This window comes from Molossus molossus, unplaced genomic scaffold (genome assembly GCF_014108415.1).
Source record: "Molossus molossus isolate mMolMol1 unplaced genomic scaffold, mMolMol1.p scaffold_m16_p_14, whole genome shotgun sequence".
Lineage (NCBI taxonomy): Eukaryota > Metazoa > Chordata > Mammalia > Chiroptera > Molossidae > Molossus > Molossus molossus.
In genome coordinates this window covers 8,312,283-8,326,075 of record NW_023425349.1, presented here as the reverse complement: position 1 = coordinate 8,326,075, position 13,793 = coordinate 8,312,283, and the positions used below count along the sequence as shown (strand labels likewise).

At 48.2% G+C, this 13,793-nt stretch overlaps 1 protein-coding gene across 2 annotated transcripts in view; it reads left to right on the top strand.

Moving 5' to 3' along the window:
* Positions 1–13,793, top strand: part of MVB12B (multivesicular body subunit 12B) — a 160,480-nt gene that overhangs the window by 42,475 nt on the left and 104,212 nt on the right. For both annotated transcript variants that reach the window (XM_036261138.1, XM_036261139.1), the window contains exons 3-4: positions 3,055–3,162; positions 8,606–8,702. In XM_036261138.1, coding sequence (XP_036117031.1) covers positions 3,055–3,162; positions 8,606–8,702 — 205 coding nt within the window. The remainder of the gene's footprint in view (positions 1–3,054; positions 3,163–8,605; positions 8,703–13,793) is intronic.

Below are 13,793 nucleotides of genomic sequence, written 5' to 3'. Positions count from 1 at the left end.
TTCATTCATTCCTTCATCAAGTTTTGATTGAGCCCACAGGGTCAGGGCCGGCTTAGTGCAGGGGAAAGATGGCGAGCAGAGCAGACAGCGTCCTCGCGGGTTAGAGGGCAGACACACGTCGTCACCCGCGTGTGTGCCTCATGTGGGAAGACCAGGTGGCCCAGAGGTGGGACACAGCCCCGGGACCGGAGGTCGGAGTGGAGCTCTAATGCGACAGTTCAGGACTTTCGAACCCAGGTGTAGCGTGACATCACTTTTAATATTTGGTTCGATGTATGTCCTCACCTTTAGCTTAGACGTGGGCACTCCCCGGTGAGCATGTGGCAGGCATTTTGCACGCTCATGTCCTCTAATCCCACAGTGCCCAGGAGGGGGCCCCTACACACTCCCTGTGTTAGTCTCAGAGGCTGGCCGCTGAGCTCACGGGGTCAGAATTGAACTTTTGCAGGGACACCCCACGAAGATGCCGGCCTCACCCATAGTTTATCTTGTAGGTCGTTAGCTCATCGAACTTAGGAGGGGAGAACTTCGGTCAGTGAGCCCCTCTGTGTGACTGGGTTGGAAAGAAGCTTCTCGGTGCCTGGACTCGCTCAGGGAAGGCCTGGCCTTGCTCCACCAGGGCCGCGCCCCTCGGGCTGCTGATGAGACAGGACCCGGTCTTCTCACTCCCCGCTCTTGTTCACGGAGCCGTGGCCCCGCGTGGATCTGGCTCGCGTGGCTCAGGCTTCAGGTGCCTCTGCATTCTGCCTACACACACACTCCCTGCCCCTCTCTCCCCCCCTTTCCCTCTCCTTCCCTCACTGCTCCTCCCCCCTCCCCCCCTTCCTCGCCTCCCCTCGCTGGGTTGGAGGGCACGCCACAGTTTCACTCCACTGCAGATGAGTCGTGGCCTCAGGGCCAGCCGGGCCTTCGGCTTGGTTGTCCGTTTATAGTGCGTCTCAGATGGGTCGGGGGCTGTAGCTGCCTGGACGGGGAAGGGGGACTGAGGAAGGGCCGGTCTGCTGGTGACCACATCTGCACTGGCCTCTCTCCTCCAAGGGGTCTTCCCCCAGGAAGGAACGTCTAGCAGCGGTGAGAAGAGGGAGCATCACTGTCAAACTGCAGAGACAACAGCCTGGATGGAGGGCGCACAGCACCCTCCGTGGCGTTCCCCAGGGTGTAGGGGGCCCTCTGAACGCCTTCCCAGTGGAGGGTTAGACACAGCTGCTCCCTTCGAGGCCCCGCCTGGGGTTCCTCAGACTTTGCGTATTCTGCAGACTTTGTTTTTAATGTATTAAAACTGATACATCTATTATACAGAAACCAAATAGGTTTCCTCATCTCTTTGTACCTATACATTTTTTATTTTCACATATTACTGGTTCTGAAATGGAGATGAACCTTAAAATAGCTTTGTATGGTTTGATATCAAGCTATTTCTTTTTTCCCTAAAGGGGTGTTTTTTAAATCCACGGTGATTCCCAAATGACTACATCCTAGAATTGAGGAAATGCAGTAAAATAGAGTTTAGGAAACAAAAAGTCTTTTAAAACATGGAGTCAAAGGGGGGAAACAAACTGGAGGATCCTTGGTGATGGGGAACTGGGCCCCTGCTTTAAATCTCCTGTTTTCAGGAAACCGTGTGAGCCCATCATGGAGAGAAGTGTGAGGGGGCCTCACCCTGGACCGGTTGGAGCGAAGGGTCCCTAAGATTACCCCTGCCGTTCCTCCTCCAGAGTTCAGGCTGAACACATTTGCATGTTTAGCAGAAGGACCTTTCTTCTTCCTTTGTAGCATTTGCTAATTTACAATTGTTGGGTTTGAAAAAAAGTGTTTTTCTTCCGCCTGTTGACCTGTGAGCTTTTCTGAGGCAGCCTCGGAGCCGTGGCTGTGGGGGGTCCGGGACTGTCCTGGCAGAGCCCGGGCGCCTGGCCCGTGCGTGTGATTGGAGCGGTCAGCGCTGTGAGTGTGTCTCGGGATGGGGCTGACCCCAGGCCTGTTCTGTGTAATGAATGGAGACACTTTCAGCAGTTTGTCAGCATGGCCAGCAGGGAGGTTGTCAGATCAAGGACTGCATCCGACGTCGACACCTCACAAGGACAACAGGGAGACTCCCAGTGCACCCCGAGTGGGATGCTGCTCCCTGAGGCTTCCTGGTGTCCCCCACGGGGTGCCAGCCAAGGGGTTGGAGGTCCATGAATCCTGACAAGATGCCGGTAACGCTGTCTGTTGGGCTGCCGAGCAAGAGGGCAGCCCCAGACTGGCAGTCCACGCGGGAAGCCGTCGGGTCGGCAGCCCCCTCTCTCCTCCTTCTGGCTCAGCATAATCCCTTCCCCACACCGCCCCGCCCCACAGTCCAGTGCACAGGTCCTGGGTGGCCCAGGTCAGGGCTGGCTTCGTCCTTGAACTCTTTGGAGAGGAAGATGCCTGCATGCGCGTGAGAAAATGGCTTCCTGGTGGGACGGTGAAGCAGGCCCTGGGTCTTCCCTATTTTTCGATCATGATACAGTTTCTGACCTTGAACACTACTCGAAGAGCTGGCACCAAGGGGACACGCCGAGGAGTGTCTTTTCCTGACACCTGCCCCTGGTGCCCAGTACACCCCCACGGACTGAGACACCCTGGCTGGCCCCAGGGCCCTGGAGCAAGGGGGACGTGTCGGTCTCCCCACAGGCGGTGCCCCTCTCAGGTGGCATTTCACACCCCATTGGACTTTTTCCTGCTCCCCTACCTCCTGTCCCCCGAGTAAGTGGTAATGAGCAACTTAATGTGCTGACTTCTCCAATCCCTCCTCGGTCCATTACAACAAAAGTTGTTCTTTTCTCATTAGAACCATTTTTGTCAGGGTGTCTTTAATCAATGGCTTCCCCGGGGACAATATTTTTAGAAGTTGTATTTTTCACACTCTCCCTTTTCCCCTTTTGGAAAATCTCTTCCCAGGGCCTAGTGAAATGAACTAATGAGATGCCAGGAGAGTTCCTGCCGGTGTTAATTGGCTCAGGTAGGGAGAAGCTGTGGGCTCACGCCCCCGTTGCGCCCCGCCTTACCTGCGGCCCTTCTCTGTCCCTGGTGCAGGTCGCACAGACGGCAGATGGCGTGGATGCTGACCTCTGGAAAGACGGCTTGTTTAAATCCAAGGTTACCAGATACCTGTGCTTCACAAGATCATTTTCCAAAGAAAATGTAAGTCTCCTAGTGCTTTTCCGTTTGCTGAGTGAGCACAAGCCACTTGCATTCCTGTTTGAAATGTCCTCCTGTTTTTGTTGTGGTTCATTTTCATCACCATGTTAATTTATCTGTGGTTTTAGTGAACGGGGTGGAACCAGCAGCTAGCGCTGTGCTTCATTTGTTAGCAGTATTACCAGCCGTGCACCCAAGTGCACCGTGAATTCCATTAAAATGTGTTCTCAGAAGGAAACCAGGAGATTTCTCTCGCAGCTCATTTGCCCACCTTTCCTCCAAGTCACAAATCACAGGGAGCGTGGACGTGAGACTTGCCAGTGGAGCTGGATACAAAGCTGACCCACAAGCCAGAAAGATGCTGCACGGTCACCCTTCCCACAGATACGGCCCTGTTTCCAAAATGGCTCTTTCCCCCCGAGTCTCTGCGACATAGGGTGTTTCGTTGTTTCTGCAGGTGTGGATTCACCAAATGCAGATTTCTGTTAGTATGTTGTTTTTCATATTTGGGCCCATAAATTAAGAAATTTTTGAAGATATCTACTGAGCTTTTCCAACAGTGTTTTAACAGGTGGCTTTCAGAAAAGGGAACTAGCACCCTGGACGGTTTGGCTCAGCAGTAGAGCGTCGGCCTGAGGACCAAAGAGTCCCGGGTTGAGTTCTGACCAAGGGCACGTACCTCGGTTGTGGTTCGTCCCCTGCCCAGGTTGGGGTCGTGTGGGTGGCAACCAGTCAATGTGTTGCTCTCACATTGATGTTTCTCTCTCTCTTTCTCCCTCCCTCTCTGACTGAAGATAAATGTAAAAAAAAAAAATCCTCGGGTGAGGATTTAAAAAAAAGGGGAAATAGCTTTCCCGAGCATCTGCCCCATGGGGGACCTGCCCTGGTCACCTCGCAAATACACCTCTTCCATCCCGACCGTCTCTGCATGTATCCGCTCCTTTCCTGACATCAGAGAGTTCGGGGTGTCTCCACGGTCACCTGTCTTGCCTAGCCCCAAATAGGGAGCAGGCTTTTATTTTTAGGAGTGCTGTTTTATTTTGGGCCTAAGTGTTACTGTCTCTAATGCAGAGATTTTTTTAAAAAAATATTTTTATCAATTTATTTTTATAAATTTTATTATAACAGTAATATATGTTCATGGTTTAAAAAGAAAAGAAAAACAACTTTAAACATCTTCCTTCAGAAGCGTGAATGGGAGAAGAAACGGCCTTTCTCCCATCACATATCCCCACAGCCCCACGGTCCCGTCACAGGGTCCTCGCCTGTCCCGCCTGCGGTTCGCATAGTTCTCTGACTGTCACTCTCTTCCACCTGCCGTGCCTGTGTTCACTGAGAAGGCTTTGGGAAGAAAATTACTGGTAACATTCAGAACCGGGAGCAAAGTCACTGCTTCAGTCCCCCCGGCCAATTCCAAGAGTGAGGTGTGCTTGGTGTGAAGTAGTTTCCAGTGGAGTGGGGTAGTCCTGGTGGAAACACTGGAACTTTCCTTACAGATAGGCCGGAGGGCAGCAGCTGCACCTGTCATGGTCTGAGCAGGTCCCCAGGGCTCAGGGCGTAGCATGCGGACAACCGAGGGGCCGGTCTGAAGGCCAGGTTGCCGTCACAGACGTCCCCCCCTCGCCCCACCTTCCCTCCTGCATCCACATTCACGTGGCATTCTCCGCCCCTTTGTCCCGGGAGGTACCTAAACCCTTTTTTGAAACTATTTATGTTTTTAGCTTTTGTCATCTCTGTTCTGTCTGCTGCTACCCCTTTGTGCAGAGGTCGGTCTGCACTGCTGCTCCAGGCTGTAAGGATGGACTCCCGGGGATTCGAACCTCTCGTGTTCACACCCTGGCCCTGCTCAGTGGTTTCACGGTGTCACTTCTGATCTCTGCTCAGTCTTCACCTGTCCCGACTGAAGAGGCTTCAGTTCAGAACTGTGGCCTCCCAGAACTGTGGTCTCTTTGATCATTTTTTATTTCTGTTTTTCTTGCACGTCCCCCAAAGGCTGTGGGTTATTGGTACTCTAGGCCAGAAGAGTCCCTGATCACTTGGTGTGGGGACAGTGACAAATCTAAAAAATGACAGAAGAGTCACCTGCACTTGTTAGTCTTGGAACCATAGGTAAACATATTATAGAAAATGCATTGATTTAGTCACCATTTCTTGAACATTAGAGAGATGTTCATTGACTGCTTCCTTTGTGTGTCTTCCTCCACGAGGCCCTGGTGGCAGGGGGTGTGATGAGGGATGTAAGATGAGGACCAGGGCTGTGGGAGAAACCTCTGCCTCTCTTGAAGCAGCATAGGAAACAGGTGCATTTAGGTTTCAGAAAAAAGAATGAATGGGTCCCGTAGTGAGATCCAAAGAGACCTATTTCCGGGGGCGGCAGGGGCCCGCTGCCGGGCCAGGAGCAGACAGGAACGAGGCAGCGTTTCATCTGTTGCAGCCCGTCTGCCGGCCCTGCTGTCGGAGCCGAGGCTTGGCGTAGCGTAATTTTTTACAACTGTAAAGGAGGGACGGGGGTGTCAAGACTGGACAGATTCTTAATTAGGTGACTTGAGACTCCCAATGTAGGAGTTTTGGGAGACTCCTTTGGAACCTAAATTTCTTTCCCCCAATAATGCTGTTAATACAGAAACCGGGCTTTGGAGTGACAGTGCGTCCCGGGGAAGGAGCGAGATTAATTGCACTTTTCATGCCCTGTACTTTCTGCATTACCTGTAATAATAATGTACATAGATTAGGTAGGGAGGATATTAAACAGAAGGATTTATGAACATTTGAATATTAAGTTGGTTATCTGTGGCTACCTTAAATGCAAGGTTGTCAAAAATAATTACAGTATACTAGCAAATACTGGCTACCAGAGGCAATATAAATACCCTGAGTCAGTGCATATTGGGCTTTTGGCATGAATCATTTGCTCAACAAGGATTGGGAATACGTTCTTCATATTTATGAGGAGGAAATGAAAGGGAGCACAGGATGGGGGAGGGGAGAGGAACACGCAAAATTAATGGTGTCGCAGACCCGCTGTATTAAACCCAGTGCAGCGCAGCCCCGTGTGCGGAGGGACCCCACTCAGACTGCGGGGAGCTCTGACAGCGCGGCCTCCTGCTTTGTATGCACCGGAGGGTGTTGTGATGCTTTTTAAAAATAGCCACACCACCCGTGTTCTGGTTTTATGATCGGGGACATTTGTAGAGTGCGGAGGGTGAGGTCGCTAAGTGGTTTGCAGTTGACTTCCGTAAAACCCAACCTGTCAAGCAGAAGACATTTGAGAAGGATATTGATGAATACCCAATCCATCTCCAGGGCAGGGAAACATACCCAGTTGTTAATTTCTAAATGCAGAAAGCAGTGATGACATGGAAACGCAACTGCCATGAAAAAAAATTATGATCGATTAGATGAGGCGGCTCTGAGAGCAGCTGATGTCTGAGAGTCAGGTGAACGGTTCAAACGCTGAAGTACACGGGCAGAGAATGCTCCGCGTCCGGAAGGGTCCCGGTCCACCTGCTGCGACCGCCCTGCATTGTTTTTCCGAGGCCCGGCCACCGAGACCCGCTGCTGGAGAGCGCCCGGCAGGCCGAGTTCTGCGGGGAAGAAACAGTTTGGGGACCACAGGCCCGGAGAAGCATCGGTCGCAGTTTGCACGAGATACACCCACCTTCAGTTACATTTTGAAGAATTTATTTCGCTTGTGTGCTTTTGGTTTACAATGTATTTATTAAATAGACATTTAATGTTTTTATTAATGTAGTTTAGATTTGTCATCCCAGCAAATCCAATTTGATTTCTGACTTTGAGCAGCCCACCCAGTCGAAAATGTACCAAAAGACATTAATTTATTCAGCTAATAATGACTGAGCACCTACGGTGTGCCAAGAACTGTGCTGGGTTTGGATTTATAGTAGTGACAGATAATTTTGGTCCCCGTGGTATATTTTGTTTTTTGGTTTTGTATTTTTGTTCATCTTTACCCGAGGATATTTTTTCCATTGATTTTATGACAGTGGAAGGGAGGGAAGGTGGGGAGAGAAAGAGAGAGAGAGAAACATCAATGTGAGAGAGACACGTCGATTGGTTGCCTCCCTCATGACCCCGACTGGGCTGGGGATGGAACCTGCAACCCTTGACCAGAATCGAACCTAAGATCCTTTGGTCCTTGGACCAACGCTCTAACTGCTGAGCCCAACCGGTCAGGGCAGGTCCTCCTGGTTCCTAAACTCTGCTGGGGAGACAGATGTTAAGTAACCTCACAAATGTGCCATTAGAATTTGATATGAAGGAAAAGAGTGCCGAGAGAGAATAGAGCCGGGAGCTGAGACGGTAAGAACTCCCTGAGTGGCCTTCAGCGACTGTGTTAGTTGGCACCATGCAGGGGGCAGGGGGCTGGCTGCCCATGAGCAGACAGAGTTGCAAGCTCTTCTCTGAGCAGGATGGAACAAGGCCCGAGGAGCTGCTGCAGAGGCCAGAGTGACGGGCTGACCATGGGTGCTTACCCACATGCAGAGCAAGGACCCTGCGGGTGCTCCGGCCGGGCTTCTGGGGATGAGCAGCTTCCGGGAAATGGGCACACAGAGTGCACTGCTCGTATCCTAACAGGGAGATTTGGGATCAGCAGCCATAAGTCTTTCCTTAACTGGCTCTAACTGGAGAAGGGGAAGCAAGCTGCAAATCACTCTGAAGATTTTAATGAAATCTCCGGGGTGGCCCACATATTTAAATTGTAGGGTAGATGCCTTCAGAGCTCATTTCCAGCCTGAAACGGGGGCTGCGTGTGCCGGCGCGTCTGCAGAGAACTCGCGCGCAGTTACAGGCCGGCGCCAGCCCTCTTCCGAAGGTATTTTCGCACCGGTTACGGAAACTGCGCACTGTGGACCCCACATACTACCACTAAACAGAAACTTTAAGAGGCCCTGGTGCATGTCATTTTAGAAGATGTGTAATACCGAGGCAGCAGGGCTTTCGCTCTGTATTTTATGATTCTTGAGATTTTACAGAATGTATCTAGCAACCGAAATATGTGTCAATATGCAGACTGGTGATCACTTTAGTCACCAAGCGTGTGCTTGGTTCTGTGTTTGGCTTAGATGCCGCTCTCTGCCCACGACTGGCCCAGGAATTTGCTTTCTAAGACCTGCTGGGCCCAGAGCTGGGCCCGGGATGTGTGCACAGCTGCCCTCTGCTGGGTCATGTCTCAAGCGTCTCCTGGGTTGCTCATCCACCTAACCAAGGCCATGACTAAGTGAGTGGCTTTGAGGTTCTGCAGATGAAACTCCTTCCCGCGGGCCACTGAGCCCCTGTGTCCGCTGGGGAACATTAAGTGGCACCTACTCTAATTAACCTGCTGCAAGAATTATTGTGTTAAATAATGCACCTCGAAACCAAGATGGCAAACCCACCACGGGCATGTTCGGATTAATAGTCTGTATCTCTTTTCTTTCTTCCCAAGAGTCATCTAGGGAACGTGTTAGTGGATATGAAGCTCATTGACATCAAGGACACTCTGCCTGTAGGCTTCATCCCAATTCAGGAGACCGTGGACACACGTGAGTCATCCTTTAGTCTGCTCATCATAATGAGAGTTTCCTTCTTCCAGGTACATTTTTAGATTTTTTATGTGCATTTTTCTTTGGAAATATTTTAGGAGTCCTTACTGCTTGCCCATGAATAAACCATGCAGATTTTGACACGTGTCTAACTTGGTTCTCCAAGGAGTCTGTAGTGTTCTGGCTAGTGCCATGTAAGTGAGCAGAATGTCCTTTTCTCTCAGAATGGGGCTCCCTGCAAAATTGGTCACTGAGGAATGGGTGGAGAAACTGGTGGTAGTTTGTCCTTAGCACATCTTCTGTGTCGCTGAAGCCAAGCTTGGCACAAGACCCAGAAGCAAAAGTGAAAAATTCAGAAGACGCCCAGGGAATGCAAGTGCAACAATGTCCCTATTTTTGGCTCTTGGAGCTTGCAGAAAGGTAGACCAGAAGGACGGCACATCAGAGCACACAGGATGCAGTCTGAGCCCCGAGCAGACCTGAGCTGAAGGAGGCGAGGACCCATGGAAGCTTCTGCAGGGTCCTGTCAGCTCTGAAACAGTGTGGAAACCTCTGCCTGTTTGAGCCTCCTCATTTTCATGTGAAGCCACTTGTTTTACTTTTAATTACTCTTACCTACTACCTTTAGGATGTCCATTCAGTAAAGCAGTAAATAAAAAATGAATACGGACTCCTTTCTTTTTGACATGACTTCTTTACGATGTTCGTCTCATTCTGCGTCATGTTTTCCACAGTTAGCCCCACTTAGACTCCCTCTTTTTGCTGTTTTTCTACTAGTATTTCGTGTAGACCAGACTTTTCATATCTGTATAGACTACCACCTTGCTCTTACTTTAATGAAGCAAGTAGATTCCATTGCATAGCATATGTTCATCTTCTTAAGAGCCTCCTCACTGTTGGACATTTTGCTGTTACTTGTTTGTTATGATATGCATTAGCTAATAATTGTAATAGCTGATATTCAGTATGTATTTACTGTATGCTAACCCCTATGATAAATGCTTTACATGCCTGATATCACTGAATCTTCAGAAGATCCCTATTTGGAAAGTGGTATTATTAAACCCATTTCACACATGCAATAAATGGGGTAACTGCTTAGAAGTAAAGAATTTATCCAAGGTCACACACCCAGAAGTCGGGGAGTAACTAGAATACACACACGAGTCAGACACCAGCCACACTCTTAACCACAGTGTCACTCAGTAAAGGCATGTGTTTAAGCACCTTTTACAGAAGGATTTTATATATTTATGTATCAGGAGCTTGGGTAACAGCTTTACTGGATATAATTCACATACCACACAATTTACCCATTAAAGTATACAATTTAGAGGTTTTTGGTATATTTGCAGAGTTTTGCAACCTTCACCACAATCAATTTTAGAGCATTTTATCCCATCCCCCAAAACCTCATGCCCATTAGCAAACACTCTCCATTTCTCTCCAACCCTCCCCTTCGCAGCCCCTGCCAGCCCTAGGCAGTGCCAGTCTACCTTGTCTGTAGATGTGCCTGTTCTGGACATTTCATACATGTGGAATCATACAATATGTGGTCTTTCATGATTGCCTTCTTTTACTTGGCATATGTTCAGGGTTCATCCATGTTGTAGCATCTATCAGCACTTCATTCTTTTTTATCATCAAATAATATGCCATTTATATGGATATACCACATTTTGCATATCCTTCCAATTGATGGATATTTGGGTTGTTTCTACTTTTGGCTATTATGAATAATGCTGCTATGAACATTTGTGTACAAGTTTTTGTGTGGGTGTATGTGTTCATTTCTCTTAGGTATACACCTAGATGTGGAATTGCTGGATCCTACTGTAACTCTAGAGTTAACGCTTTGAGGAACTGCCAGCTGGTTTCCAAAGGAGCAGTCGCATTTTACATTCTCACCTGCAGTGTAGGAGGGTTCCAGTTTCGCCACATCCTCCCAGCACGTGTTATTGTCATTCTTGTTTATTCCAGCCACCTTGTTGGGCATGAAGTGGTTTCTCATTGTGGTTCTGATTTGTTTCCCTGAGAGCTAAGGATGTTGAGCATCTTTTCATTTGCTCGTTGGCCGTTTGTGTGGCTCCTCTGGAGAAGTGTCTCTTCTGATCCTTTGCCATTTTAAATCGGGTTGTCTTTGTTTTACTGAGTTGTCAGAATATTTTATTATACAGGTGACCTTTGAACAACATGGGTTTGGGCTATACGGGTCCAGTTATATACAGATTTTTTTTCAATAAACACTATAACTGTATTTTCTTGTCTTTATGACTTTCTTAACATTTTCTTTTCTCTAGCTTATTCTATTGTAAGAATAGAGTATATAATTCATATACAAAATATATGTTAATTGACTATGTTATTAGCAAGACGTTGAGTCAACAGTAGGCTACTAGTAGTCAGGTTTTTGGGGAATCAAAATTATACCCTCCTTTTTAATGTGTGTGTGTGTGTGGGGGGGGGCATTGGTGCCCCTAATGCCTGCGTTTTTCAGGGGTTAACTGTATTCTAGATGTAGGTACTTTATCAATTATATGATTTGCAATATTTTCTCCCATTTTGTAGGTTTTCTTTTTACTTTCTTGGTGTGCTTTGAAAAGTTTTTTATTTTGATGAAGTTCATTTATTTTATTTTTTTGCTTATGCTTTTGGTGAATACCCAAGAAACTATTGCCTAATCCAAGATCACCAAGATCTGTGCCTGTTTTCCTAAGAGATTTATAGTTTGTTCTTCCATTTATGTCTTTAATCCATTTTGAGATAGTTTTTATGAATGGTGTGAGATAGGGGTCCAACTGTATTCTTTTGCATGAGAATATCCAGTTGAAGAACCATTCCTTCCTCCACTGACTTGTCTCAGCATCCTTGTCAAAAAGCCTTGAGCATAAATGTGAGCGTGTGTTTGTGGACTCCGCTCTCTTCCATCAGTCTGTGTGTCGTTCCTCATGCCCGTCTTGATGACTGCAGCTCTGTAGCAGACTTTCAAACCAGGAACTTTGAGTTCTCCAACTTTGTTCTTCCTTTTCCAGATGAACTGACTATTCTGGGTCACTTGAATTTTCATATACATTTTAGGATTTGTCAATTTCTGCAAAGAAGCCAGCTGGGATTTTGATAGGAATGATATTAAATCTGTAGGTCAGTTTGAGTATGTATAGATTTTGAATTATTTCCTTCTGATAGGTTTCTAAGTATGTGAGGCTGCAGGGTCACAGGTCCTCTATGGGTCTGCCCCTACGAACATGTCCCTCATCTTCAAACACCCACACTTGACCCAGCCGAGCCGCCCACTGTGCTCCCCACACTCCTTTCTTTTCTGTACGTACTTGCATTGTTGTTTTCCCAGCCAGAAATGCCCTTCCCCTCAACTCTGAATGTCCACACCCCAGATCTTTCAAGGGTGAGCCTGAGTGCTCCCACCCGCATCAAACAGTCTGGCCCCTGCAGCAGGAATTGTATTACCACATAACAGACAGGGCTGTAGTCAGTCGAGGGCAGGGTCCCTGTCTGCCTTCTTCACTGCTTGTCGTCACCCCTGGCACAGCACACATCGGGGGGGGGGGGGGAGGCGGGAAGTGAGCATGTGTGGTTCATGGTAGGAAGCCAGAGGCAGTGATCGATTCTGCTCTGAACCCCCATCTTTACCTCATTAGGACACTGTGAGGCTTGGCGTGGTGGAGAACTTGGGTTCGGGAGTCAGACTCGCCTGATATTGAGTCTGGTCCTGCACCTACGACAGTAGGACCTCACCCTCTGTGGCCTCAGTTTCTTCATCTGTAAAATGGTGGGGGGGTATTATCTACCTCATAATAATGTGTTTAGTTTGCATTTTAGCCATTTATATGTTTTCTTAATGTCTTTGCTACTCTTTCTTTGAGGGCACAGTCTGTGTGTAATTCACCTTTGAGCCACCCATCACATACAGTGCCTTGCTCAGAGAATGGGCTCAATAAAGAGAAGCATTATTGCTCTCTGTTGCCAAATTAGCTTCCAGAAATACCATTTCATGGTGCACTAATGATACAGACTTGTATCTGTTTTCCATAGACCAGCCAGCGTAGGTTTTACATTTTTTATTTAGTTTTGCTATCCTAATATTATTTAATTTTTCCCTCTTTATTTATTAGCAAGACTGATCATTTCACAAGTGTTTGCTTGCTACTTTTGCTTGGTCTTAAATGGCTTGTCCGCTTGAGAAGTAAAATGGCCTGTAGACTTATATTAATTTCCCACTTTGACTCGTGCTTTTCTTAATTTTAAAATTTGCATTGGTGGTCGTTTTTGACAACGAATTGACGTATAATGTCTTGATATTGATACTCTGTAGAGCCACAAGGGATTCCCCATTCTGCACTTTCCTCTTGTTGAACCAGGTACGCGAGGAAGCCCGGGGCAGAGTCCTGTCTGGGCCGCGACCTCGCCGCTGCGGGCGAGCCTACGTAGTGATCCGGGGCAGGCAGGCTTCCCGTGACTAGGGCGCATGCGTGGCCACGTCGTGGACTTTCTGAGGTTGTCCTGGCCTCTCCACCAGGTGTCTTATCCCACAAGGGGGGTGGGACTAGGGTAGCCTCTTCATTTTGTGTCACATGGTCATTTCCTGCAGCCTGCACCCAGGGGACAGGTGAGCCCGAGGTGGCCCGATAAACCTCTAGTCAGCTTGCGCAGTTTGAGTGCATGCAAGGCCCTGATTGTACAAAGTCAGCCAAAAGGATGAGACTCCTGTAATTAATTTAAAATACAGTTTCTTGCAATCCATACAGTACTTAAAAACTGGAAGACTGTTTGTTTTAGTGAAATGCTGTGTCCTTTCTCTGTGTTCATTAGCATGACTGAACACATTTCTATTGACTCTGTATAATATGTTTACTTAAAATTAGGCCTGTTTCAGCATGTGTCATTAGTGGCTCCAGGCTGTCGATGGGCAGCGGGGCAAAGAGCAGCGTGGCGAAAGCAGGTACAATACCTGTATCTTCACTTACTTTGAGGCCAGGTCTCACCTTCTCTGCACTTTGAAAGGCTGGTCTCTTCACTCAGACTCTCCAGGGTGCAAGGTTGCTCTGACAGTTTCCTCCCAAGATGCCGTCCCTG